Raw genomic sequence first — 24,048 nt, 5'->3', positions numbered from 1 at the left:
CGGGTCTTGGCAGTGCAGCCAGTGCGGGCTGGGGAATGGAGCAACGGGCCGAGGTTTAGTTACCTTCACAGCCAGAGCTCAGGCCCCAGGCTGCAAGTGCAGCCTCCAAATGCAGCAGCAACTGCTGTGGCAACTGCCAGCACTGCAGAGAGCCTTCCAGAACCTTCCAAAGGCTGCTGGACACCTGCTGCATTGACTCAGGGGGTAAAATGGGCAGGAGACAAAGAGACCACTCACCCAGATCTTCATGTGGCAACAGAGAGAGTTTATCCCTCAGCCCTTCCTTATAAAGAGCATTTGAAAAGCCCAGTGTGGATACTTTCATTGGTCTGGTCTCTACGCCACTTCAGGTTGTGGCCAGTGAAATGCAGCCTGGGGGGAGCTGTGACTGGCTGAGGGCGCTGTCAGTCAGCCCGGGGCTGGGGCCCTCACACCGCCTGCCCTGTGGGACACGGCAACGTGTCACCCCTCTGCCTCTGTAAAATTTGTCATCTGCCCTCTGTCACCCATCTGCAAGGGCCCTTTGCAAACGGGGTGACAGAAGACAGCGTGGGTCTAATTTGCACTGGAACTGCAGCATTCACATCCAGGATCTGCCAGGCAAGAGCTCAGGTTAGCCTTGGTCACAGGCTTAGTGCTTATAGGTTACAACTTATCTCTAAAACCAAGAAACTACTTAACTTTTAAACCATTTATCCCTTAGAGAAAAACCCAACTACTAGAGAAAAATAATCTGTAAACAGAAAAGCAGTTCATAAACAGGAAACATAATTTGTAAACAAAGCAAGCCCTTATATGAACTGACACTTCAAGAGTCTTGGATTTCCATGGGATAGGTCCTTGTGGTGTTTGTTGAGGGGACATCAGGATAAGCAGATGTATCCAGTGTGTTCCTGTGTCCACTGAAACACGCTTATCATGGGTTTAGGCCGCTGAATATCAGTATTGTGCTGTTACATGATTAGTTAAAAGACATGAGAACACGATACTACCTCAGACTTCTAGGGGGGGGGTGTACATTCACCCAACCTTTTCCCCCTTTTTTTCTTTATATTAATAACTAAAAATAGGAACAAAACATGGACTTTGAACAGTATTAATAAGGTAGGGGGTTGCTGAGGGGGTCTCCTTTTCACTATGAGGACTTGAAGGAACCTCTTCTGGATGAGGTTTTCTCATTTATCTCAAAGGAAAAAGGGTTTAACTTTTGTGAAGTTTGTATACTAATATATTTTCTTAGAGGTTTTCTGTATTTTATATTTTTTAAAAAACAAGCTTGTGTTAATATCTAGTGCAAACCAAAATTTTAACATGAACAACTTAAGAATGATTGAAGAAATATAGGTATTTAAATTTTCTAGTTAATATGGTAACAGTGCAAACAATATTAACATATTACTTTTAGGTTTCTGGGTTGTTTTTTTTTTAATGATGACAGGTGGCAAATTCTCAGTTAAAAAGAATTTTGCAACTGAAATTTGCTTCTGGTATTTCTAAATTAATGTTCTGTGTATGCTTTAGTGGATCTAGAATGTTAGGATGATTATATTCTTTGAATCTTCCAGGTCGATCTAGATATATTACAAGTAGAAATACAGTGAGTAAAACTTATTAAAATACATGTTAGGATCTCTTTAATGCATTGTAGCCCATGTCTGAGACAGAAGCGTAATATTTTCTTAGTAACTGTAACAGACTCAGTTATCAGAGGCTTATTAATTTTTGTTTTAGCTAGCATAAACAACAATAATAAATATTGTATTGTGAGTTCTAGGACATACTTCTGTCTTGGTTTGAAAAGACAGGTGTCTGCTAAGGAAGTCAGGAGTCTCCCCTGAACTGACAACTGTAAATCCCCTCCCTCCGAATTGTTATAAATTTGAAATTAAGGGGGGCTCTCAGGCAAAGATATGGGAGCGGGAATAACAGTTCTTTATTAGGGAAGAAAATTTTAAAAATAAAATAAACAATGCAGTAATACAAAACAACACTGACAGAGTCAGAATACAACCTGACACCCTGTTGGTCAGGGTGTTGGTAGCAGTCCAGTTGGAACTGTGGCTGAAGTCCTCCTGGGCTGGGAGATGTGGTTCTGTTGGAGCAGTGATTCTGTAGAAAGGTGTAGTCTTTCTCTGAAGATCCAGTGGAAAAGGCAGCTGTTCCTGTGGGAAATCCAGTGGAAAGGCTGTTCTGGTGTCCCAAAATCTCAGATTATATCCAGTTAGGAATGGTTGGTTTCTCCCTCTGGGTGGAGCATCTTGCAATGGGATGCTGTAATTTTATCAGTCATGCAGTGACGCTCAATGGCCCATTAACCAGGAGATGTCTCCCCAATGGAGGATTGATTTATGGAAGAGATAAAGAAAACTGCGCAATTAACAGAAGATAACTGCCACGCCTCTAACAGACGACAAATAGAATACCTATTGCCTTGCAATCTGGGACAGCTACTTAGACTGTTGTGCAATTTTGTAACCCTTGTGTGACACTCCTTCAATGTTTTTACCCTTAGCACGTGTTATTAGTCTGTTAGAGTCTGTGGAATATGAGAACCTTTCAGAGGGGGACTGTGAGGATTCATTGAGGTTTGAGGGGTAGAAAATTGGTCTTTGTTTGCTTTTTCACTGCCCATATGCAGGGAGGTGCTGGTTTCCTGCTGGACTTGGTGAGAGAGTGGCTTTCTCTTAGCTGCTGTGGAACGGCTGTCCCATGTGGTTGGCTCCATCTTTTTGGGAGAGCTGAGTTGCTGAAATTCCCACAGTACCACATCCCTGCACATTTCTTTCCACTGCTTTTTGCTGGGTGGGCCCCCACAGGGGCTTTTCCCACGCTTTGCTTCTGGCTTGGGTGCCTGCAGTTATTCTCAGGGGCCAGGGATGGCAGCTCTCCCTATGGCTCACCAAGTGTGCCCCCACCTTTCCTGGGGGAGCCCTGGAGGCTCTGTCTGAGCCCTCCCCATTGCACAGCCTGGCCACAGGTTCTTGCATGGTCCACAGGTATGGTTGTGTTCGAGGATGCCAGGATGAGGGAAGAGACAAGAATCTTGACTCCATGTTTCAGAAGGCTGGTTTATTATATTATGATATATATTATATTGAAATGCTATACTAAAACTATACTAAAAGAATAGAGAGAAAAGGATCCATCAGAAGGCTAGAAAGGACAGGAGAGGAATGCTAACAAAAGCTCGTGACTCGGTGAGAGTCCAAGCCAGCTGACTGTGATTGGCCATTAATTAGAAACAACCAACATGGACTGGTCACAGATGCACCTGTTGCACTCCACAGCAGCAGATAATTGTTTACATTTCTTTCCTGAGGCTCCTCAGCTTCTCAGGAGAAAAAATTCTGGGAAAAGGATTTTCCAGAAAATATCATGGCTACACACAGGTCCTTCAGATGTTCTTGTCCTCCAGCCAGGGCCTCGGTGGCTCTGGAAGGGAAGGTGTCAGCAGCCCCAAGTCTCCCTCCTGGCCTTTCCTGAGCACTGTTTTCCTTGCATTGTCAAGCAGTGCTGAGGAGTGGGAGCAAAATCAAGCCCTGTGGCCAAGGTGAGCAGCGAAAACTGTCCCTGGCACACCTGCCCATGCCAGCCCATGCCATTTTTCCCTGCTGTGGGTCAGCTCAGCTCAGCCCAGACCTCCAGAAACCTGGGCGACAGCCAATTGCTTGCTCTGCTGCCAAGGAGGCTGCAAACGAGGTGTTCCTTACCTGCTCACAGCTTGGACAGGGGAGAGAAGGCTTCAATATCAACCCTCTATCTGGCTTTTTCACACAGATTTGGGAATGTGACACAGCATGTCAAACAATGAATAGAAGTTAGACTTCATATTGTTTTTTATTGTTGTTTTTTTTTTTTTGCCTGCACAACAGTTTTATTTAAATGTCTAGCAAAAAAATATCAAATTTATTTCAGTGGGTTCTGGAGCAAGTCCTAGCATATAAGCACTTGCTCATAATACACTGTGTTTATTTATCTGTTTCAGATGCTGAGCTTGGCATATAGATATGATATATACTGCACCGATTTTGAAAAGAGGTGGCTTCCTTCAGCGTGTGACAAATCCTATTTGGAAACAATGCATAGCCTGCAAGGGGAAACTTGAAGAATAGGAAAAGGCAAGCACCCCTGTACAGCCTGAGAGGGTAACATGCACTATGAGCACATGCAGCACCAGAACAACGAACACTACACAGATATGCTTGTGGGCCTGCAAGACACCAGCTAAAGTCTGCACATGCCTCAGAAAAATAAGGGTTTGTAGCGTTTCCTACACGCAGCAATGCCGTGCTAGCATGCTTGTATAGCACAGCACAGGCACTGGAACGCATCAGCTGTGTCAGATGGGAGCTCTGCACGTGTGGGGTGCCCTGCACAGCTGCTCAGGGTGTCAGCTCATCCTCCTGTGCCTCTGCTGTCAGGGTTCTTCCACCACCCTGGGCACCAGGACGCCTGAGGTGCTCAGTTCGACTGCAAGCTGGCAGTGTCCCTGCTCTTGTAATGTGTGGCTCTTACCAGCATGTGGCACAAGAGACTGAGTGGACTGCCTGCGCTCCTTGAGCAAGAGTTCTGGGGCCTTACAGCAACCTAGAAGGGCACTAAGTAAAGCAGATGCTTGGGAAGCTCTATCTACTGAACCAGAATTAACTTAATCTCATTGTTTCTATGCACCTTGCATAACTGAACAGATAGATCACACTCAAATGTCTTCCTTTTTAAATGATTCCACTTATCGCAGTCCTTAGTGGACGCCTGCTCCTCATTGTTTTCACAGTCACTAACTAGATGCTTCATGGTCACCAGCTGTGTGAGGAAGACAGGGGTCTCTCGATGGGAAACGCTTGGGTCTGTCAGGTTTTCATGATTGTAAATCCAGCTTCTTGTGCTTGGGCACAACAGTTCACAATGACTCAGCAGCTTACAAGAACATGGACTGGGCTGAGGACTGCCCAGGGAGATGGTGGATTCACCATCCCTGGAGGTGTTAAAGGAACGACTGGGTGTGCCAGTTATGTCTCAGATTGGGCTCGATCTCAGAGGAAGGTCTTTTGCAGCCGAATTGTTCTGTCTGAAAGTATACCAGGATCTTACATATCAAAGAACATCCCGCCTTAACTTTTACACGTTTATCGTTTTACACCGAGCGCTCCCTCAGGACTGCGGGCGTAGCCCGTCCCGCCCCTGACGGCTCACGGGGTCCTCCGCGCCGCCAGAGGGCGCGCCAGCCGCGGGCGGGCAGCGCAGTGCGCGGACATGGCGGTGCTGCTGGAGACCACGGTGGGCGACCTGGTCATCGACCTGTACACGGAGGAGCGGCCCCGCGGTACGAGCCGGGCCCGCACCGGCTTTCCCTGGCCCCCGCCCGCGCCGGGCTCGGCCCTGACCCCCCCGGCACCGGCCTTCCCCTCGGCGGGCGGGTGGCGGTCTCGCTCGGGACAGATGCAGTCAGCGCTTGCGGCCGCAAATGCAGTGTCTGCTAAATCGAAGGGCTACCGTCAGCTTCTTTCTCAAGTGTTTGAAAAGAAACGGCGGGGGAAGTGTGTTTCTGAATAACTAGCCGTGTTTAGGGTTCTTTGAATCGCTGGAGATGGTTTGTAGGAAGGGAGGAAATGCTAGGTCTCTTTCGAGCATTTCTCTCAGCGTTTAGAGGTTGTATCCTGACAAGTTTCGATACAGTCTGCTCCAAAACTACCTTTCTGCACGTTAAACTAGGGCTCTGTTACAGCTATTCTAATTGTATCCGGAGTTTCCTTTGTAAACGTTGCTGTGATTTCTTGCAGCTTGTCTGAATTTCCTGAAGCTCTGCAAAGTCAAGTACTACAACTATTGCCTTATTTATAATGTACAGGTGAGTATTCTCAATTCTTTGGTTTTTGGTTGGTTTAAATTCACAAACATAAAAGCAATATCTTATGTATTCTCCTTTGTGACAGAGGGATTTTGTTATACAAACTGGTGACCCCATGGGAACTGGTCGTGGAGGGGAATCCATATTTTGGTAAGTGTTTATGTATAAAAATGATACATACGTATCTATATATATATCTATATATATATCTCAACAGAGAATTTGTGTAAGGGAGTAGGAGTTCCAGTTAGATTGTCTTCAGCTTTCTTGGGGCAGAATTACTGGTGGGAAGTAAAAATGTTGATGCATAAGCTTCTTTGGTTTTCATACTTAGATACCTTTTTAAATTTCTATGCTGCATTTGGCCATTCACTGTTTTTTTTCCTGGACATTGTTCTGTCTCTGACCTTAGAAGTTACAGGTAACAGCTTGTACATACATTTCTGTCTGTTTAAGAGCTGGCAAATAACTATGTTTGGTAAGAAAAGTATCATGACTAAGTGGTCTGTAGAAGACAGAATCAATTAGCATTGTGAATACATTTATTATTATAACAAAATGTACTAAATTGAGCTTGAGTGAAGCATAGAAGCTATGCTTGATTTCCTCTTTGTATAAGAAAGTGATCGCCTTACTTGAGTTTGTTTTAGTCATGTTGGATGTTTATAAGGAAATCGCTTTTCTTATTTGTTCAAGAAGTTTTTGGTGGTTACAGAGACAAGAGTTGAGAGAATCATTCAAACAGCTAGGATGGAGTTAAAGTGCATGTGTTCTGTATGATTAGTTTGAAATAGTTATTAAAAGTAGAATTAAAATTACAGAGCAGAACTATTTACCAGGGAGATGCTGGGGAGCACAATATACAGCAATGAAAGAGTTCAGCTGGAACAGAGGCAGTGTTTCGAGAGCAGTGTTTGCTTTTGTAAGTCAGTTTGTCAGAGCCTCTTAAGTACAAAACCTGGAGCTCGTGGATCCATGAATCACCACTCCAGTGGTCCTGAAAGCAGTGTACCTGTGCTAAGCAGATGCAAGTCTAGGTAGGTAAACTTGCCAGACTTGCCTGTCTCTGCACACGAGTAAATTAAGTTTATTTTGATATGTTACAAATCTTCTAAGACTGACTGGTATGGCAGATTGGGAAGTACAGTGTGATGAGAGTGTCAGATCCTGTCTGGCAATAGCATGGAGAAGGTCAATTTGTCTTTTGTACCTGTTTGTTTCTGCTGCAGTCCATGAAACTGGAGTTTCTGTTCTTGCAGGCAAAGTTTGATTTGAATCCTCTCTTCATAGAGGCTAGCACCTGCTTAGTAGAATGAGTTTAAACACAGCACTATCCTTACGTTTGGGCAAATATGGTTATTGATCATGCATCTGTCAGTTATGGAGTGAGACAAAATAAGTGATAGCAGGGTTAGACATAAAAAATTTAAAAGAATGCAACAATTTGCTATATCCTGTATATCCCAAATTACTATATGTAGTCTGTCTGTAGGATGAACTGATTTTGCATATAGATATACTGCTTTTCTTTTCTTCTTGGGAGATAAATTTTTGATGTAAATAACTGCATTTTTACAGTGTGGAATCATTTATTTTTGCAGAACCTACTTAAAATGTATAGTTCCTTCATGCACCAGAAAAATGTTACATATTGTACTTAAGAATATATAATTATACCCTTCCCATCCCCCAAAAAGCCTCTGTGAAATGTCCAGAGAAAAATTTGTTGTTCCTTGCAATATAAACTGTGGAAGTGTACAGGTCCATAAATATGTTCATAAAATATAGGTTTATTTGAAGGCCTAATATAAATGTGAAATGTAAAAATTTTTTGAGATGTTGTTTACAGTTTTGAAATGTCTGATTAGCTCACTTTTAAAAACTTCTTTTTCTTGTAACATATTTGTTATATATCTTATTTTAGTCAGCTGTATGGTGATCAAGCCAGGTTTTTTGAGGCTGAAAAGGTGCCGAGAATCAAGCACAAGAAGAAGGGAACCGTGTCAATGGTGAACAATGGCAGTGATCAGCATGGATCACAGGTCAGCACTATGTTAATTCTTTGATGTGATTTTGCTAATGTAAAAAATGGTCAGAGAAAAAAATCTGTCATTAAATGGAAGTGAAAATTAAGGAAATGGAGTTTTGAAATAATGTTGACATTTTCTGGTCATGACTTTGTGTTAGTTTGGAAATTGTAATCATACTACAGTTTCTCCTGTATGGTTACTTGAAAGTGCATTAATAATGTAAGTTTGCAGTTTTACCCCAGTGTTGGTATATTTTTGAAAGTGGTCTTGTTCTCTTTGCTGTTCATGCACCTAAAGATTTTGCTGTAGGTAATTCTTGTTACTTATTTTGTAAGGCTTTTTGGTTTTTAAAGCTCATAGAACACTATTATTTCTGAACTATTATTATTCTGAACTATTATTTCTGAATTATTATTATTATTATTATTATTATTATTATTATTATTATTATTATTATTATTATTTTAGGTGCATTAGGTCACTTATATGAATTAAAATGCCTCACTTCTAATATCGATGTATTTTAAATTTTAAAAATAAGGATTTTTAGTAATCAAAGAACAATTTTTTAAAAGGTAGGGTTTTATTTGAGCTAGAGCTTGTAATATATACAGGTAATTATGCTGCTTCCGTGCATTGTGTATATAAAATGGCATGCTTGGGGTATTTAGGAAAAAGAGATGACATTTGTATTTATATTTAAGATGCAGCCTGCTAGTGTATATGCAGATGTGTGGGAATGAGTGCTGTTCCCAGGAATGTTATTGCAGCTCCTTGGGAAAGAAAAATTCCAGAAAGGAAGTACATGGAGTTGCCTTACAAATATAGTGTAGCTTAGTGTAACCTTTACCAAACACTAACCAATCTTAACTGTGTTGTAGAGAGAATGAGGAGTGAGATGTACTAGTCAGACTGTGAAGTGTGGGTACAGCAGTTGTGTCCTGTTATTTGTGCATATCTGCCTCTTCCTCCCTCCTCCATTACCAAGTGCCCTCTATAATTTATTAAATTCTCAGCTGGTATCAGTTTGCATAGTTTCAGTTTTACTTTAAGGTGAAAGATCTGATTTGTGATAAGATACTTTCCAGTGCCAGTTCAAGCTGATCTAAGTCAGTGTGTGCTAGTTCTTCTCTCAATGCTACTGCATCCTGTTTTTCAGGAGACAAGGGTTTGTGGGAAGAGAGGAAAAAAGTCTGGATAGAATAGGTAAAGATAGTAGGTAAAAGTAGTAGTATGGGGGTTAGGTAAAGATAGTACCTAGGGAGTTTTTGCCAAATTTATGAAAAAATACCTGCCAAATGCTGCTCTTTCTGTCCTTTCCCTTTCATCAGCTGTGATGCCATTCACAACCTTTGCTGCTCTTGCTCACCAGACCTCCCCAGCAGAGATCTCTCTGGTGCTCCAATGCCCTTGTGCCCGATTACCAGTTCACAGAAGGGTCCTGTGAGCTGCATCCACAGGCTCCTGCAGAGGGAGATTTCCTCAGGCAGTGGCTGTGAGCTGTACGTTGGCTCACCACATTCTCAGAGCAGTCTTCTACAAAAAATGGGAAGAGGCTTTTTTTTCCCTCCCTGAATTTTGTGAGAGTGTGTTCAGGTAAAAAAAAAAAAAAAAAAAAAAGTAACCTGAATTTTTCTATTTACTGTTCCTAGTTTTGTATCTTCTTTTGTAGTTCCTCATTACCACAGGGGAAAACCTGGATTACCTTGATGGTGTACATACAGTATTTGGAGAAGTGACAGAAGGCATGGATGTGTTGAAGACAATTAATGAAACCTTTGTAGATAAGGATTTTATCCCATATCAAGACATCAGGTGTGACTGCTTTTAACTTTACGTTTGAAGGAATACATTATTATCAAGTGAATTTACTTCTTTTGGAAACTAGATGAATATCATGATGTCAGGTGACCTATACATGCTATCTTAAATCCTTTTCTCCCCCAGTATTAACAAGTACTAAATAAACAAGTATGTACAAAAATATTCAGCCATGTCGCCCTTCCAAAAGCATCAGTGCTAGAATTTACAAGCACACAGGATATTTGGCTGTTTGGGATACAACTGAGATTTAGTAGGGCTGGTGTGCTGTTAGTTGGGTAAACCAAGTTTTACTTGCATGTAACCAATGCTGATCTTGATTTTGTTTCCCCTAAGGATAAATCATACAGTAATTTTAGATGATCCCTTTGATGATCCACCTGGTTTGTGTGTTCCTGATCGCTCACCAGAACCTACAAAGGAACAGCTTGATGTGAGTGTTTGCATCAGGGAAAAGTTGGAAGAAATAATTAAATAAGTTTATCTCAATTAGTGTCCAATGGAGATTTGGCCAAAATAAGAAATCAGTCTTCAAGATTTTGTGTCTCAAATTTGTGTCCTAAAAGAGCTACACATTTTTTCATGCAGAAGGTGTTCTTCTACAGTGCCAGCTTGAGTTCTGATAAGTCAAATGCATGTCGTTTATTTGGAGCTACTGCTATGTTTAATCAAATACAGCTGCTTAACCTTTCAAGAGAAGGATAAAAGCATGACTTGGGTGCTCTCCCCTGTGGCTCCCGTGGAGATGTGTTTGAAAGCTGTATTTTAGGTTTCTATTTACAGTGTAGATAGGCAGAACATTCAGAATATTTAACGCTAGTGTTAATGGTTTTCTGTATACTCTGGTAGAAGACAAAATATAACTAACATTTATTAATATTAAAATGGTTACTGCTGTTTTCCTTTTAAATGTGAATAGGTTGTGTTTCAGTGGAAATAACCTTGGTCATTCTTAGAGTTATATGTGCAGGCACACATACTACTGTGGGCTATTTGTTCAAACAGAAGGAATTTTATAAAAATAGTTGCAGTTATTAATAATTTACTCATAGTATGCATTTATAGAAATTGTATGTGAGATTATTCCTTTGTAGGGAAACAGTTGTTTCAAGTAATGAATTAATTAACTAGAGAGAATATTGTTTATTTTTAAGCTTAATAGATACAATTACAATATTGAAATTAGGGTTTCATGGTGTGTGTGCACAGTGGTTAATCTCTGATGTACCTTCAGATATGTTAAGAATAAGGTATTTAGTAGCTCTATGCCAGCAGCTAGAGATGTGAAGACTTGTGCTGAGTTTTTTTCCTCATAGCCTGTCTGAGGATAGGCATATCCTCCCCTTTTAACATAGATAGGTCTGTAAGAAAGGCAGCATTCTAGAGATGCTAGTGAGGAGAAAAAAACAAACCTCAAGTCCTGCCTAGGTATAGATGTATAAAACCAAAATTGTTATGTCGTGCTATGCTCTATTTAATGTCTTGCTAGACACAACAGATATTTGCAGTGTTCCTTACCTTCATTTGTGGCAGGAGTTATCTGGATGAGTTGACACTTGTGAGATGTTGAGTGGATGGGTATATATAAAAGAATTTAGAGTACCTCACTGAATATGGTTCAGACTAGTCACAGATGTTCAGAAATAGTTCACAGTGCCTGAAATATGAGGACAACATCTTCCTTTTTTTCTTCTAATCTAAGTGGGAAGAATACAATGAAAGCCCAGTTCTGCAGACGTACAGTGCTTAAGCATTTTTCATGTCTTGAGGGATGAGGGAAGAGGTTGTCCAAGTAATAGTTGGAAAATGAGAGTTTTTGGCCATGGCTTGGTAATAAATAGCCTTTTCCTTCATTTTTCAGAGTGGCAGAATAGGAGCAGATGAAGAAATTGATGACATGAAAGGACGGACTGCAGATGAAATAGAAGAAGTTCAGGCAGAAAAAGAAGCAAAAACTCGTGCCATTCTTTTGGAAATGGTGAACATCTTTCTGTATTTATCTTTTAGATATTATTCCTCTGTGTGTGCATGTTATTAAGTCTAGGAGGATATGTACTATTTGTCTTGAAATTACCTATCTGGTGATGAAGTCATGTTTCAGAATCTGCTATTAAATATCTGTTGTACAGTGAAAGGATTGAGCATGAGCACTCATGCTGTGGTTTTCTGATAGAACCAGTGATACTTCATTGTCAGAGTGGGCCAGTGGAGGCTTCCTAAAAACTTGCTGGAAATTCATCCAATTAAAAAATGTAACAGACATAGTATGCTGCTGTAATACCTGCAGTCTAGAAAAGTTTTAGCATGTGTGCTGAGCTAATTTGTGACTAACTCCTCCCAGTGCATACAGTGGTAAACTCCATAGTAACAAAAATTGTAAACAGGTTTTGAAGTCCCTTTTTTATTTTCTTTTTTCTTTTTTTTTTTTTTTTGTTTTGTTTTTTTGTTTCTTTGTTTTTGTTTTTTGAGAAAAAAAAGGAGAAGTAAATAAAAAATACACACCACTGAAAGATGAGTGAATTCATCTCACTTCCTTACAACTACCAAATTCAAATTTATGGTGAATAGTTTGCCAGCAGAGACTTAGTCCAAGATCAAGCCAGATCTGGCCACAATGTTGCAGTAGATTTGTAGGGACAAAAAGGGTGCACTTCCACATTTTAGAACTGTATGTTTTTTATGCTAAGAACAGAAAAAGCACAGAACGTATTTGTCAACTTCCATGAAGTTCAGTGGTGGGATTGCAAATAAATAATAAATTTTAGGTGCTATAGAAAACAGGTTTTTTTTGTGAGACTGAGTAGCAAAAATATTTAATAAAGTTTTGATTTTGTGATAGGAATGTGAGATCACACAAAAAATGTGTTCCCAGTGTGCTGTGCTACCTACAGAGAGCTTTAGGCCAAGTGATGAATGTCTTCTTTCTGTATCCCAGGTGGGAGACTTGCCAGATGCAGACATCAAGCCACCAGAAAATGTGCTGTTTGTTTGTAAACTGAATCCTGTGACCACAGGTGAAGACCTGGAGATAATATTTTCACGATTTGGTCCCATTAAAAGGTAATTATGATAAAAGAGAAAAACTTCTTTGTTGAAACTGAACTTGATTTCTCCCAGTATATTTAGGTTTGGCTGTAAAGGAGTAGTCCGGTGTCTCAGGAGATTTATGCTCTGTTTGGATAGAGACCATAACAATGGGAATCAAAGGCAGATCTAGCTAGATAAGTATCCTGTTCCCAGGATACTTATCTAGTGGTTTTAAGTGGTTTTAAGTGGTTTTAAGGAAAGCCTAAAGTGTAGGAACCAAGAAGGAATATGACACTCCTCTTTGCCCCCATCCTCTCACTCCTTTCAGCAGTTTTTATGTCTAATGCTCAGTGAGCTGGATAGAGTCTCTGGGTTTTTCTTTCCTGTGGGAGTATGTGTGGTTTGTGATAAAGCACCAAACATCTGTGGCATCTGATATACTCCTTGTAAGGTGTTCCTCATTCCTGCTGCCCTTCTTAGTTTTGACCTTGGCTTCTAGTAGTTTCAGCTGATTCCTTGTAGTACTGCTATCAAAAGACAGGATGGGCAATGAAATCTGCTTTCCTACACTCCTCTGTCCTACACCCCAAAGTTATTTCTTTTCCTTGCTAAGAGCACGAGCCTACATATTCATGCTTCTTCATAGCAGAGACTTCATTACCTTGTTTCGCTTTTCTTGTCCTTTCCCCATTCTTTTGTTTTCATCTCAAGATGAGAGAACCCAAACTGCACACAGTTTTGAAGAAGTTACAGATTTGTAGTGGAACAGTTTTATTCTCTGTTTTACTCCCAACTCCTTTTCTAGTGAATGCTAAAGCTGGCTTTTTAATTGGGGTTTTTGGGGTTTTTTTACAATATACTGTTAAGGTTCAACCCAACCCATGCTTATCTTGTTGCATGTTTATCAATGCAAAGATGTTCCTTATGCCCTTTCTGCTTACTGTCCCCAAAAGCCTTTGATGCAGGAGTTTATTAGAATTTGCAGAGGGATTTCAAAAGACTTCATGAATTGGATCATCATCACCACACATGCATATTGACTTTATTAGAGCATATCACTTAAGTTTATTCAGGTGGTCCAGAGTAGGAGTATTCAGATGTGTGCTAACTTTGTTCTGCTTAGTTTCTAGCAGTTTGTGCAGTACTGGCACAGAGGTCTGCAGGCTTCTAGATGCTAAACTACAGTGTCTGGAGGCGGGGGGGGGAAAAATTGACATTGTGTGCCACTCCTACTACTCCAGTATGATTTCTCTATGTTGTAAGGATTCCTAATTTTTTGTACCTCTGTCAGAGCTGTCACTCTTCTGCAGTCCTTCCACTTTCAGATGGGTTCTCTGAATAATCCGTGAAGGAAGGTTCTTGCACAAAATCATTCTGCCTTCTGCTGCAAAGAATTCCTATAGCTTGTCTGAATAGCCTTATGGTCTACTTTTTTTCTTTCCCCCCCCCCAGATTTTTTTTCTTTCAGTGTTGATCGTCTTTTGATTGCGAATCCTGATTTGTCACTTCCTCTCTACATGTCTCACATTATTCTCACCTTAATGCCATATATCCTGCCCTTGTTGCCTGTGTGCCCTCCTTCAGCATCCTGTAGTGAAAATTCTGATGTCCAGTATAAGAGTTGTGTAATACTGATACAATACTATGTTGTTCCCATTTTGCACTACTTAATGCTTTCAGGCTTCTTATTTTTGCCCAGTGACCTGCATGATAAAAAGTGGGGCTGCTGAAGAGGTGCTTGCTAAGAAGAGAAAGTTTGAAATTTTGTCACAGGATGTTTGTTTGAACTTTTGCTTAACATGACAGAGAAAACATAATGTGAAATTTCTGGTCTTGCATTGGTGAAAAGCAAAAAAATTAAAAGCAAACAGTAATGTTGGAAAATGTATTTTGTTTGATTGATTTGAAATTCATCTCTAGTTTTGTGCTTCAGGGTAGCCACGTGTGAGTTCAGTGTAATTGCTCATGCTTTTTTTCTTGCAATAGGGAGTCTCAGAATCAGGTGTTTTAATACCTTCAAGGTGTTTAGGTTTTGTGGGTTGGGGTTTTTTGAGTTATTTTTGTAGCTCTTACTCTCCCTTTTAAGCAGTGCTTTCCTGCTCTACATGTTTTGCTCCAACTGTGTTGACATTTTAAGTTCATGTCATTTTTTCAGTTGTGAAGTGATCCGAGACTGGAAGACTGGTGAATCTCTTTGTTATGCTTTCATTGAATTTGAAAAGGTATGGCATTTAGGTATGAACTGTATGTAGATCCTGCTTGTAAAAGCCCCTTTTTGGTGTACTTCCCTTTAGGAAAAACACTGATATCTTCAAGTGTGGAATAGCTAATATTTTCTGTTACTGAGAGAAACTCTAACTTAGTTATAGAAGTTGTAGGTCCTGAATGAGGCAAGCATGTAAGTCTGTCTCTGTTGAGCAGCCAGTACAAAAATGTATTTAGACTGTCTTGAAACCAGTGGGAGGAGATCAGGCCTTTTTTTTTCCCAAGAGTGCATTAAGTCTTCAAAGAGTTGAAGAAAGGAATGCTAGGAGCAAGCAGCATAAAGAAAGGAGGGTGTGTGGAATAAGTTGGATCCATGTGTACAGTTGTTTTCTCTTCTGGGCTTGTAAATGATGCCTGCTGTATCAACACACTGCTTTTACTGTGAGATGGATGATGATAGTTCTCTTGGTGGTGTGTAGCTTTACGTGTGCTGGTATCTCTCATCTGTGAGGACAACACTGGAAAATGTTCTCACTTTTCTTTAGCCTACTTATGTAGTTAAAATGGAACTTTTATCAGTTGTTCTATTTTCCTTTTTTTTTTTTTCTGAATGTATTACATGTGCCAAACATGTAGCTGGATTGGCAATTTTTTAAAATACTGAAATGAACTGAAGAATTGGGAATTGAAATGCTGATATTCAGACAAAGCATATCTATTTCTTTTGCAATGGTACAGTTCAAGAACTGTGGTGCTTTAGGCAATTTCAGAAAGAAATGTATGCCACTAAGCAGTTGAATTTGTATTTGAGCTTTTCTGTGAATATTCCTATGAAATAATCATTACTCAAGATTTTCCTGGTTAATATCAGGAGGAAGACTGTGAGAAAGCCTACTTCAAAATGGAAAATGTGCTGATTGATGACAGACGGATACATGTGGATTTCAGCCAGTCTGTTGCAAAGATTAAATGGAAGGGAAAAGGTAGGTATATTTGCAATTCTTTGATCCTCATAACTTAATAAGCCATGACTTCTAAACTAAGCATTATATAAAGAATTAAGAGTTCAAATCATCTCGTCTTCAGGCATATAAATGTTCCTGGTTCTGTAAGAAATAGAGCCAACACAGTTGTTAGTTCTTCCCTTCATTTGTTTCATAAGAAAAAATAGAAGAGCTTCCTACTGTTACATGAACATTGCCACTGATTACCTTTTTAGCCAATGCAATTTTGCCGCTAAACTTTTTTTTCATCTCAAATTTTGGACTTGTTTTTTTTTAATATACATTACTTAGAGCAAAATAATATGCTGATACATTGTTGTTTTCTAGTTTCTTTACTCACTGTGTGACAGTCAGGTATATACAAGGAAAAGTCAGTATTCAGGCCAGGGATTTCTGCTCTTCACCTCCTGTAGGTCAAGCATACAGCATGGCAGATTGTATGTTACAAAAACAAAATTTCAGATGTTTGAAGATGGGAGGAGAAGGGTCTGGAAGAGGTGGATGCAGTGGTTATTTGAATACTGGGGGCATGAACAGAACACTGGATTTGGAGAGATGTCTGTGCATTGCATTGGTGACATTCTTGTGGTCTTCTAAAAATGCAGTCAGTTGTTGGCATGCAGTTTCTCCAGGTAGGTTGTGGCCATGAACACTGAGATGCTGGAACTTGGCCTGCACAGAGCTGAGATACTCTGTATTCTGTGTATACCAGGTGCTGTAGTGCATCCTGCATTGACTGCCTACGTGGGAAACTTGACCCGAGGTCTAAATTGTCCAAAATATTGGAAAGCTAACTATATTGTCCTCTTGTGCCTATATAGTACCCAAAAAATGTCCTTCCATGCTCGGTGGTGGTTTCTGGCCCAGCCAGTGAGTGTTGCAGTTCTAAGCGTGGCCGTGAGAGGGCAGCACGCTGCCGTTGTTCGTTGATCCAAGCATCGGTGCTTCAGTGAGCGGAAACTGAAATCCATCGTGTCCCTCTTTAAATCTAGACGTGAACTTTTTTTGTCGTAGTCTTCCATTTGAATTCTTGAGCTCAGAGGTTTCCCTCCGTGCAGACCAGAGCAAAAAACCATTTAATTATAACAGTCTGTGGGCTTTCATGGTAACAGAATTTTAAGTAGTGTGATATAGGAACTGTAATAGAAATGAGACTATGCCAGTTGCTGAATCCTGCTTTGTGATCCTCTTTATGTGTTGTCTCCACTGGACGTGAATGAGCAGAAAGCTGGGTGTTGTTTAATGGAATCTACAAGCAAGAGAAGGGCAGAACATCACAACTTGTCCTGCTCTCTTCTAGTCTGTTATGCACATGTCAGTGTTTCTGGAACTGTATCCTGCTCTGGAGCTCTCTGTGATTATAAAGAGCCCCTAAATCATCATCATAACTTAGTGATAGTTGTGGGTCTTTGTTGTGTTTGTGGTTAAAGTGAAATGAACATACCTTTTTGTGGACAGGTGGGCGGTATACCAAGGAAGATTTCAAGGACTATGAGAAGGAACGTGACAAACCTTCGAAATTTGCTCTGAAAGACAAGGTAAAACCAAAGCAAGAGTATCCTTTTCTTTTCAAAGGTACTTTTTGAATTAAGTAGAATTTATGAAAACAGTCTCAAAAAAACTTCTTATTTTTAAAGCCTGCCAAATGGATGTTTGCCTTCTAGCTCGTGTAACCATTTGGTGTTTGAGATGAAATTTAATATTTTGTGGTTTTCACTTTGAATTTAGTCAAATCAAAATGTGCTGTTTCACTTCCATTTTGCGTGCAGGTGAATAATGTTCCTAGTCCACAGCCCTGGAATGACATATGGCATAACAGAGTTCTTAAGTAGTTTCAGAGAGGACCTTCTGCATCCAAAATGAGACCATTCCTGTAATTAAATAATTCTCTAAGATTATACTTTGCTTATGGTAAGCATGAGAGAAAACTCCATAGCTTGTTCAGATATCCACAGGTAGAAAAGAAAGGAGAATGCAGCCTGGCTGTATTGTTTAACAGGACGGACTTCAGTCATTTTAGCACAGCTGATTTTTTTTTTTTTTAAAGTGTGTACAACTGTGTTCTGACTGAAATATGTATTTAGTCTTGGCAAACTCTTGTCAGATAAACAGGGATTGGTTTGCTTCCCAGGCTGTTTGTTCTGCTCCTTACTGATATTGGGAAACAGGTCTGTCCTTAACCAGCATCATCAGTGCCAAGTATGACCTTGTGCTGGATGAGGATGTAGAAGAGTCTTACACAAGTCAGTCACACTTGGCTAAAAAACAGAAGAAGAAAAAGCACCACCACTCTGAAGATGAAGATGATGACAAGAGGACCAAAAAATCTAAGGTACTTGACTCTTCATGCATTAACTTTATACCTGTTCCTTGTTTTCCTCATAAAAGAAGCCAGGAAGAAAGTGTGATATTGAATAAGGACATGGTGTGCAAAGTCCTGTGTAACATACAGCAGCTGTAAACGTACAGAAGGCTGATGTTAATATTTGATTATGAAAGAGGGTTTACTCATGGACTTTTGTAGCTTGGCAGGTCTTAGTGTTTTTTTGCCAAAACATCCTGAAGAGGCAATGTAGTCTCTCGTAAAGTAGGGGATCTTCAGCACTTTGAACCTGTTGTTCACATATTCCTAGTCATAAAGTAGTAGTTAGTCATATTTCAGTACTGTAGACTACGTCTCATTTTCTTGCCAGACCATAATAGGTTGAGTTTTGACTATATGGACTTGGGAGGACAATCTCTCTACGTTATCTTTTTGTATTTGTCCTTAATTGTTTTGGAAGTGTTTGTGTAAAATCTGTGTGTGGGTTTGCTTGCATCTGGAATGTGCAAGCCTATGGTGCTGTGATGCAGGGGTTGTGGAAGACAGCACCGGGAGACAGTAATTCTGTCATTCATTAGTTCCACTGCAGCCTGTCAGGACAGCATTCCCACATTTCTGTGAACATGGGATACTGAAGATATGGTGTTTTGTGGAAACAAAGTCTGCAGTGAGAAAGAGGGTTAACCCCACTGAAGTGAGCAGTAGGAAGAATTGAGCTAAGCTGGAAAATAAAAAGCCAAACTCCAGTATTTTAACAGTGCAAGTTTTATGAGTGAGAACAAAGCTGTCTTCTAGCAACTTTGCAGAAAGTGAAAAAGTTTCAGCCAGAGCAAATAAAGCTATTGTTCCATCCCGGGTTTTGAGTACTGCTGAAAGTTTTGGGTACACAAAGCATACATGATACTGTTCTTATACATCACTTCTTGCTGAGATGCTTGAAAATGTTTTTTCTCATGAACATTAGCAATTAAAGTCTTCGAGTGAGCCCTATTGGTCATTCATGGACCCAGTCTTTTTGTCACTGCACTAATTCAGTCAGGGTCCTTTGAGTGGAGGGCAGGGGCTTTTACAGGTAGGTAAAGTCCTGACTGCAGTGCGTGCATACAAGAAGTGTGGACTAATGTTGGTGTAGACTTTCTCCTGTCTGTTTGGCTGATGGAAACTGTTGCTTTAGACTTCTTGAAACAGGTATTTTTGCTGGCAATCTTTGTTCCTGATGGTTCAGGAGTTACACCCATGGAACTGGCTGTTCATGCGTTATCAGTAGAGAACATTTTAAAATCATTTGGAAGTCTTCACCCCTGTATTTGGCACAAGTGCTGGCAGCAGTAGTTTTTTAACATCTGTTCTAATCATTGTAAATGGATTGTGAGACTTCATAGCCCAGAAACATGAATGAGAACAGAGGGATTCTTGGGGCTGTTTTCTGGTTCTGGAATAGAACATATTCTAATGCTTGTCTATGTGATCTCTGTGTTTATGTGTATCTTTTTGTGATTTAGTCACCTGCTCCTGATGTGGTTTGTTCTTGTAATCTGCTGCTGCTGTGTTCTGGTATCTTCTTTCCCACAGCTTTCTTCTCTCTTAGTCACCTTTACCCATTTTGCTGTAAGTAGTTTAGCTTTCTTATGCCCGAAATCACAGATGGAGGTTTACTTGTATTCTCTGATGGCAGGCATCATAGTTCCCTCTTGGAGCTGTGAAAATTAATTTCTGGGAAGAATTTTTCTGTTTGGATTTGAATATCCTCGTCAGTGTGTACTGTACAGTATGCATATACTGAGCAGTATATACTCAGTCTCACACAGACTCTATTTTGGGCATGGCCTCTCCAGTGAAATCTGCTGCTGGCTTAGGTGACAAATCCTGCTTAGCATATACAAAATTTTAATTTTGTTTTATTTTTTACTATTCATACTTTGTGCATAATATGTGAAAATAAGGGAAAGCAAGCATGTTCCTGAGGTGGAATATATTCAGCGGGAATACTGAGTCCAACACAAAGCATAACAGCATGGAAGCTTTTTAGTGAATGGTAGTATTTTTAGTATAGGCAAACAAAGCATTCTCCCTTTACCCTATTTTGTAAATCACTGGATGTATTTGAGGTAAGAACTTGAAAATAAAACAGCAGCACAGTAACCATGCTTCTTACAGAAATTTACACCGTAAGTCCATAGTGTGGCAGAGATTTTAATTAAGAGAGATATGGGGCTTATAATGGGAAGTTATGGCAACTGGAGCTGCAGTTTGTACTATCAACTCTAGCTATGACTTGAAGGGGTTTTATTTTCTCAGTAGTTTCCATGATGTTGAGTTGTTTTTCTGTTCTCTTGCTGGTGTTACTTTTTTCTTTAGTATATTTTGACTCATCCTTTTCTTAGTCTGACACCCATTTCCTGAATCTTTGGCCTCTTTGTTGATGTTTCAAGAATATATTTTTGAGTCTTGTGCTGTTTGACTTCATTCCAGTGGGTAGAAGAGATAGGGTGCTGTGGCTTGTTTTTAGTAAGTAACAGGATGTGGGTCTGAGGCAGGAGGGTGGACTGCCATGTGGGTTTGTGAATAGGATTTGGTAGAGTTTTTTGAATACAGGACATGCTTCTGCATGAGATCTATATTAGGGCTTTGTTCGCCTTCCAGATTTCTCTGTGTGATTTCTCTTGGATTTTATTTTTTAAGAGAACTGGATCTGTGAGGTAGTATGGCCTATCCAGTAGATTTTTGCAAGACATAGGAACTTCCCAATTTCAGATTTCTGTAGTTTTGGTTTTGGCAGAGGTTCTGATTTTTCTGGTTTTGTTTTCCTGCTTTTACTGCTTATTGGACACTGTACCCTTCATATTCAGGATCAAGTTTTTTCAAAAAAATCCACCCCTAGTAAAGGCTCTCTCTATTTGTTTACTCCTTTTAACCTTTAACTACTGTATTTAATGTATGTTAGAGGTGGCGTATGCATTTTACTTCTGTGGCCATGATATTTCTAGCTCTTTGACCTGGGACTGCTGTTTAGAAATTTACTACTTTTGCCAAAATCAGCCATGAACTTCCAGAGAAGCGTCTTTCTATCTTTCCTTATTTCCTTCCTCATGTGTGTTCCAACACAGTGCTGGATTAAGAACTGGGGTGGTCATCATTTACTCACTGACTGATGAGAGGCTATGATCCTGGGTTGGGAAATACGTTTCAGCAGTAAGAGAGAGCCTGTTTTTAAGTACGAGTCTTTTTCTTTCATAACAGTGTGGTTTTGACTTTTGGGCATAAAAATTTGGTTTCAAAATACCTTTTTTTTTTTTTTTTAGTAATTTAGTGTGTTTTAAAAATTGACCCTTTTCCATGCCAAAGACTTTAAAATGAGAAATTTTATTAAAGGGGAAATGTAACTTATGCTGGCAAGAAATAAAGACGCAATTCATGCTATTAATCCAACTTCAGATTTTTTCCTTTATGTTGTGATCATATCAGCTACTGTGGCGACTTTGTTGTCACTTTCAGATTTGTCCTGTACACCTGTTCCTTAAATGCTTTTATGAAGGTCACTGTTGTTGTTTGACTCAATGCTTGTATAACTTCTAATCCTTTCAGCAAGTTGTCCTTTCCTGTGGCATTCAATGTGGGCCATTTGTCTGTAGTTTGAAATGTCCACTAACCTGTTCTCTGCCCCCACTTGACCAGGAGCCTTGTCTCCAGTGTTCATTTGTTAGATTGTTCAACTGAGTGCTGTCCTGCTTTTCTCCTGTTTTCTCCCATGTGCTGGGAGGAAACTCCAGCAACAAACCAGTTAGAAGGCAGCCTTACACCAAGCCCACCATTTGGTTTTCTGGCCAATATTTTTTGTCTTGTTCCTGTTACCCCTCCACTAGCATGTCCGTCATCTGGTGTTTGCTCAGGCCTTGTCACAGAGGGGCTTGAAACCAATTGGCTTTTTCAAACATATGAAGAGTGAGGCTTTTGAGAACAAGAGTAGTAGTATGGCTGTGCATCATTTTGAGATTGGATGGACAAAGCTCTTACAAGTAGCTGGAAGCATGACTGAGACTTTTTGGTGGATCCAGATTTTAAATAAAGTTGGACAGTAAAGATGTGGAATAGGCATTTGGCAACCAGGGAGGTTACTGTACCCAGCAGTAGCAGAATGTTTTTATTATAGATCAAACCTGTGATTATTTGTGTGTCTGTTTTTCCAGAGGGTTTTTGTTGCTTATTGTAACCCTAATACTTTTGGCATTATCAATGTCATTCTAAAGGTGGTGTTTGCTCTGGGATCCACCCCAGTCACTGTCTTTCTGCATAAAATCTCTGTTTAAAGTAAAGTTTTTTCACCATTCTTTTAAATAAATGAAGTTTGCTTGTTTGTACGTGAAGTATAGGTTAACCATACAGTTGTGTTGGCTGCTGTCTTGGTACATCCTTAAAAAAATAATATCTTAAATGAGGAAAGAAATATTGTGTGATTTAATGTAGATATTTTTCTTGACTCATATTGATCTGTGCTTAACAGTATTGTTATTAAAATCCCATAAAATTGTATCTCTCTGTTAGCACATACAGTGATATTAAACTGTCAGGTTGTTCATTTTGCTGAAGCCTAGAATTTAGGCCATTAAGAATTACTACAGGTAGGTCTTAAAATATGTTATGCATCTGCAAAGCACTGGAATGCCTGTGGGGCTTGAACCAAAACTTATTTTTGGAAATATTTGCATTGCTTAGGTAAAAAAATCCTAAATCCAAATCTAGCTTACAGACATGTTTGATGCTTGTGAAGAGTTTGATAATAGAATCCCTGCTATAACCAGTTTTTGCTAAAGCTCCTTAGGCAGTGCAAGAAGCATGCCTGACAGCCATGCTTTTTTCCATAAACACCAACAGAAACTTGTAAAAAAACTTACCTTCTTCAGATGGTTTCAGTGGGGAATTTTTGTGTTACCTTCTTCAAATTGTCATGGATATGAATATCTTTAAGGTAGTACCAGCTGTAGCTAAGGAACCAGCCATGCTTGACTTTTCTCTAGTTCTCTTTGTGCCTCTGTGTGTTTTCCCCTCTTGTTTGTGACTGCATTTCTGTCCAATTCCTTTGCCAGGATTCTGACCGGAAGCATGAAGAACGCTGCAGGGAAAGGACCAAGAGTGAGAAGAAAGACAGGCATCGGAGTCGCAGCCGTTCTCAGGAGAGAGATTACACTTACAGCAGACAAAAAGACAAATACAGAGAAGACATCCGAGTAAGAGACTGGGATAAAAAAGCAGACAGAAGCAGAAGTCCTAAGAAGTCAAAAGACAAAGAGAGGTCCAAGTACAGATGAAGGACAAGGAATATACAGAGGGGAACTAAAATAATAAATTTAACTTTTTTCTTTTGTGATAGTGTTTTTTCTGTAATACTTACTGTAGTGTCTGACTGCAATATGCAGTAAGATTTTACAGCTTGATAGCCTTCATTGGAACATAATCTGCTAATTGTAAAATTCAAGATGAATTGCTACAAATTGCTTTGCCCTGGAGTGCTTGTGCCTGGATAGAGTATTTCAATGGACTGTGAAGAGAGAACTTCTTACTGATTTTATGGGAAGACAGATATTTAAGGAACATAATCAGCTGAAACTATCCCATGGCAGAAAATTCTGACTAGGCAGGCCAGGCGGGATGGCTGTAATCTCCGGACCTAAGCTGAGCAGGGATACTGAGGGTATTTAATACAGGAATGTGCTTTCCAGCAGCATCTGCCCTGTCTTTGCTTTGTTAAAAACAAAGCTGGAATCCAACATCTTTGGTGCTTGTGGTAATTAG

General features: G+C 39.9%; 1 protein-coding gene across 1 annotated transcript; it reads left to right on the top strand.

The window, feature by feature from the left end:
* Nucleotides 1–5,234: 5,234 nt before the first annotated feature.
* PPIL4 (peptidylprolyl isomerase like 4) lies at nucleotides 5,235–23,739 on the top strand. The gene is made up of 13 exons (XM_041423520.1): nucleotides 5,235–5,323; nucleotides 5,781–5,848; nucleotides 5,934–5,998; nucleotides 7,773–7,890; nucleotides 9,551–9,693; nucleotides 10,036–10,132; nucleotides 11,561–11,677; nucleotides 12,635–12,759; nucleotides 14,882–14,948; nucleotides 15,803–15,914; nucleotides 17,394–17,490; nucleotides 18,129–18,267; nucleotides 23,343–23,739. The coding sequence occupies exons 1-13, from the start codon at nucleotides 5,254–5,256 to the stop codon at nucleotides 23,562–23,564; spliced, it is 1,440 nt and encodes a 479-aa protein (XP_041279454.1). The 5' UTR covers nucleotides 5,235–5,253; the 3' UTR covers nucleotides 23,565–23,739.
* The last annotated feature ends 309 nt before the right edge of the window (nucleotides 23,740–24,048 follow it).

The sequence above is a fragment of the Onychostruthus taczanowskii genome, unplaced genomic scaffold, assembly GCF_017590055.1.
Source record: "Onychostruthus taczanowskii isolate IOZ18803 unplaced genomic scaffold, ASM1759005v1 scaffold78, whole genome shotgun sequence".
In the NCBI taxonomy this organism is placed as follows: Eukaryota; Metazoa; Chordata; class Aves; order Passeriformes; family Passeridae; genus Onychostruthus; species Onychostruthus taczanowskii.
This window is presented reverse-complemented; position numbering and strand designations above follow the sequence as displayed.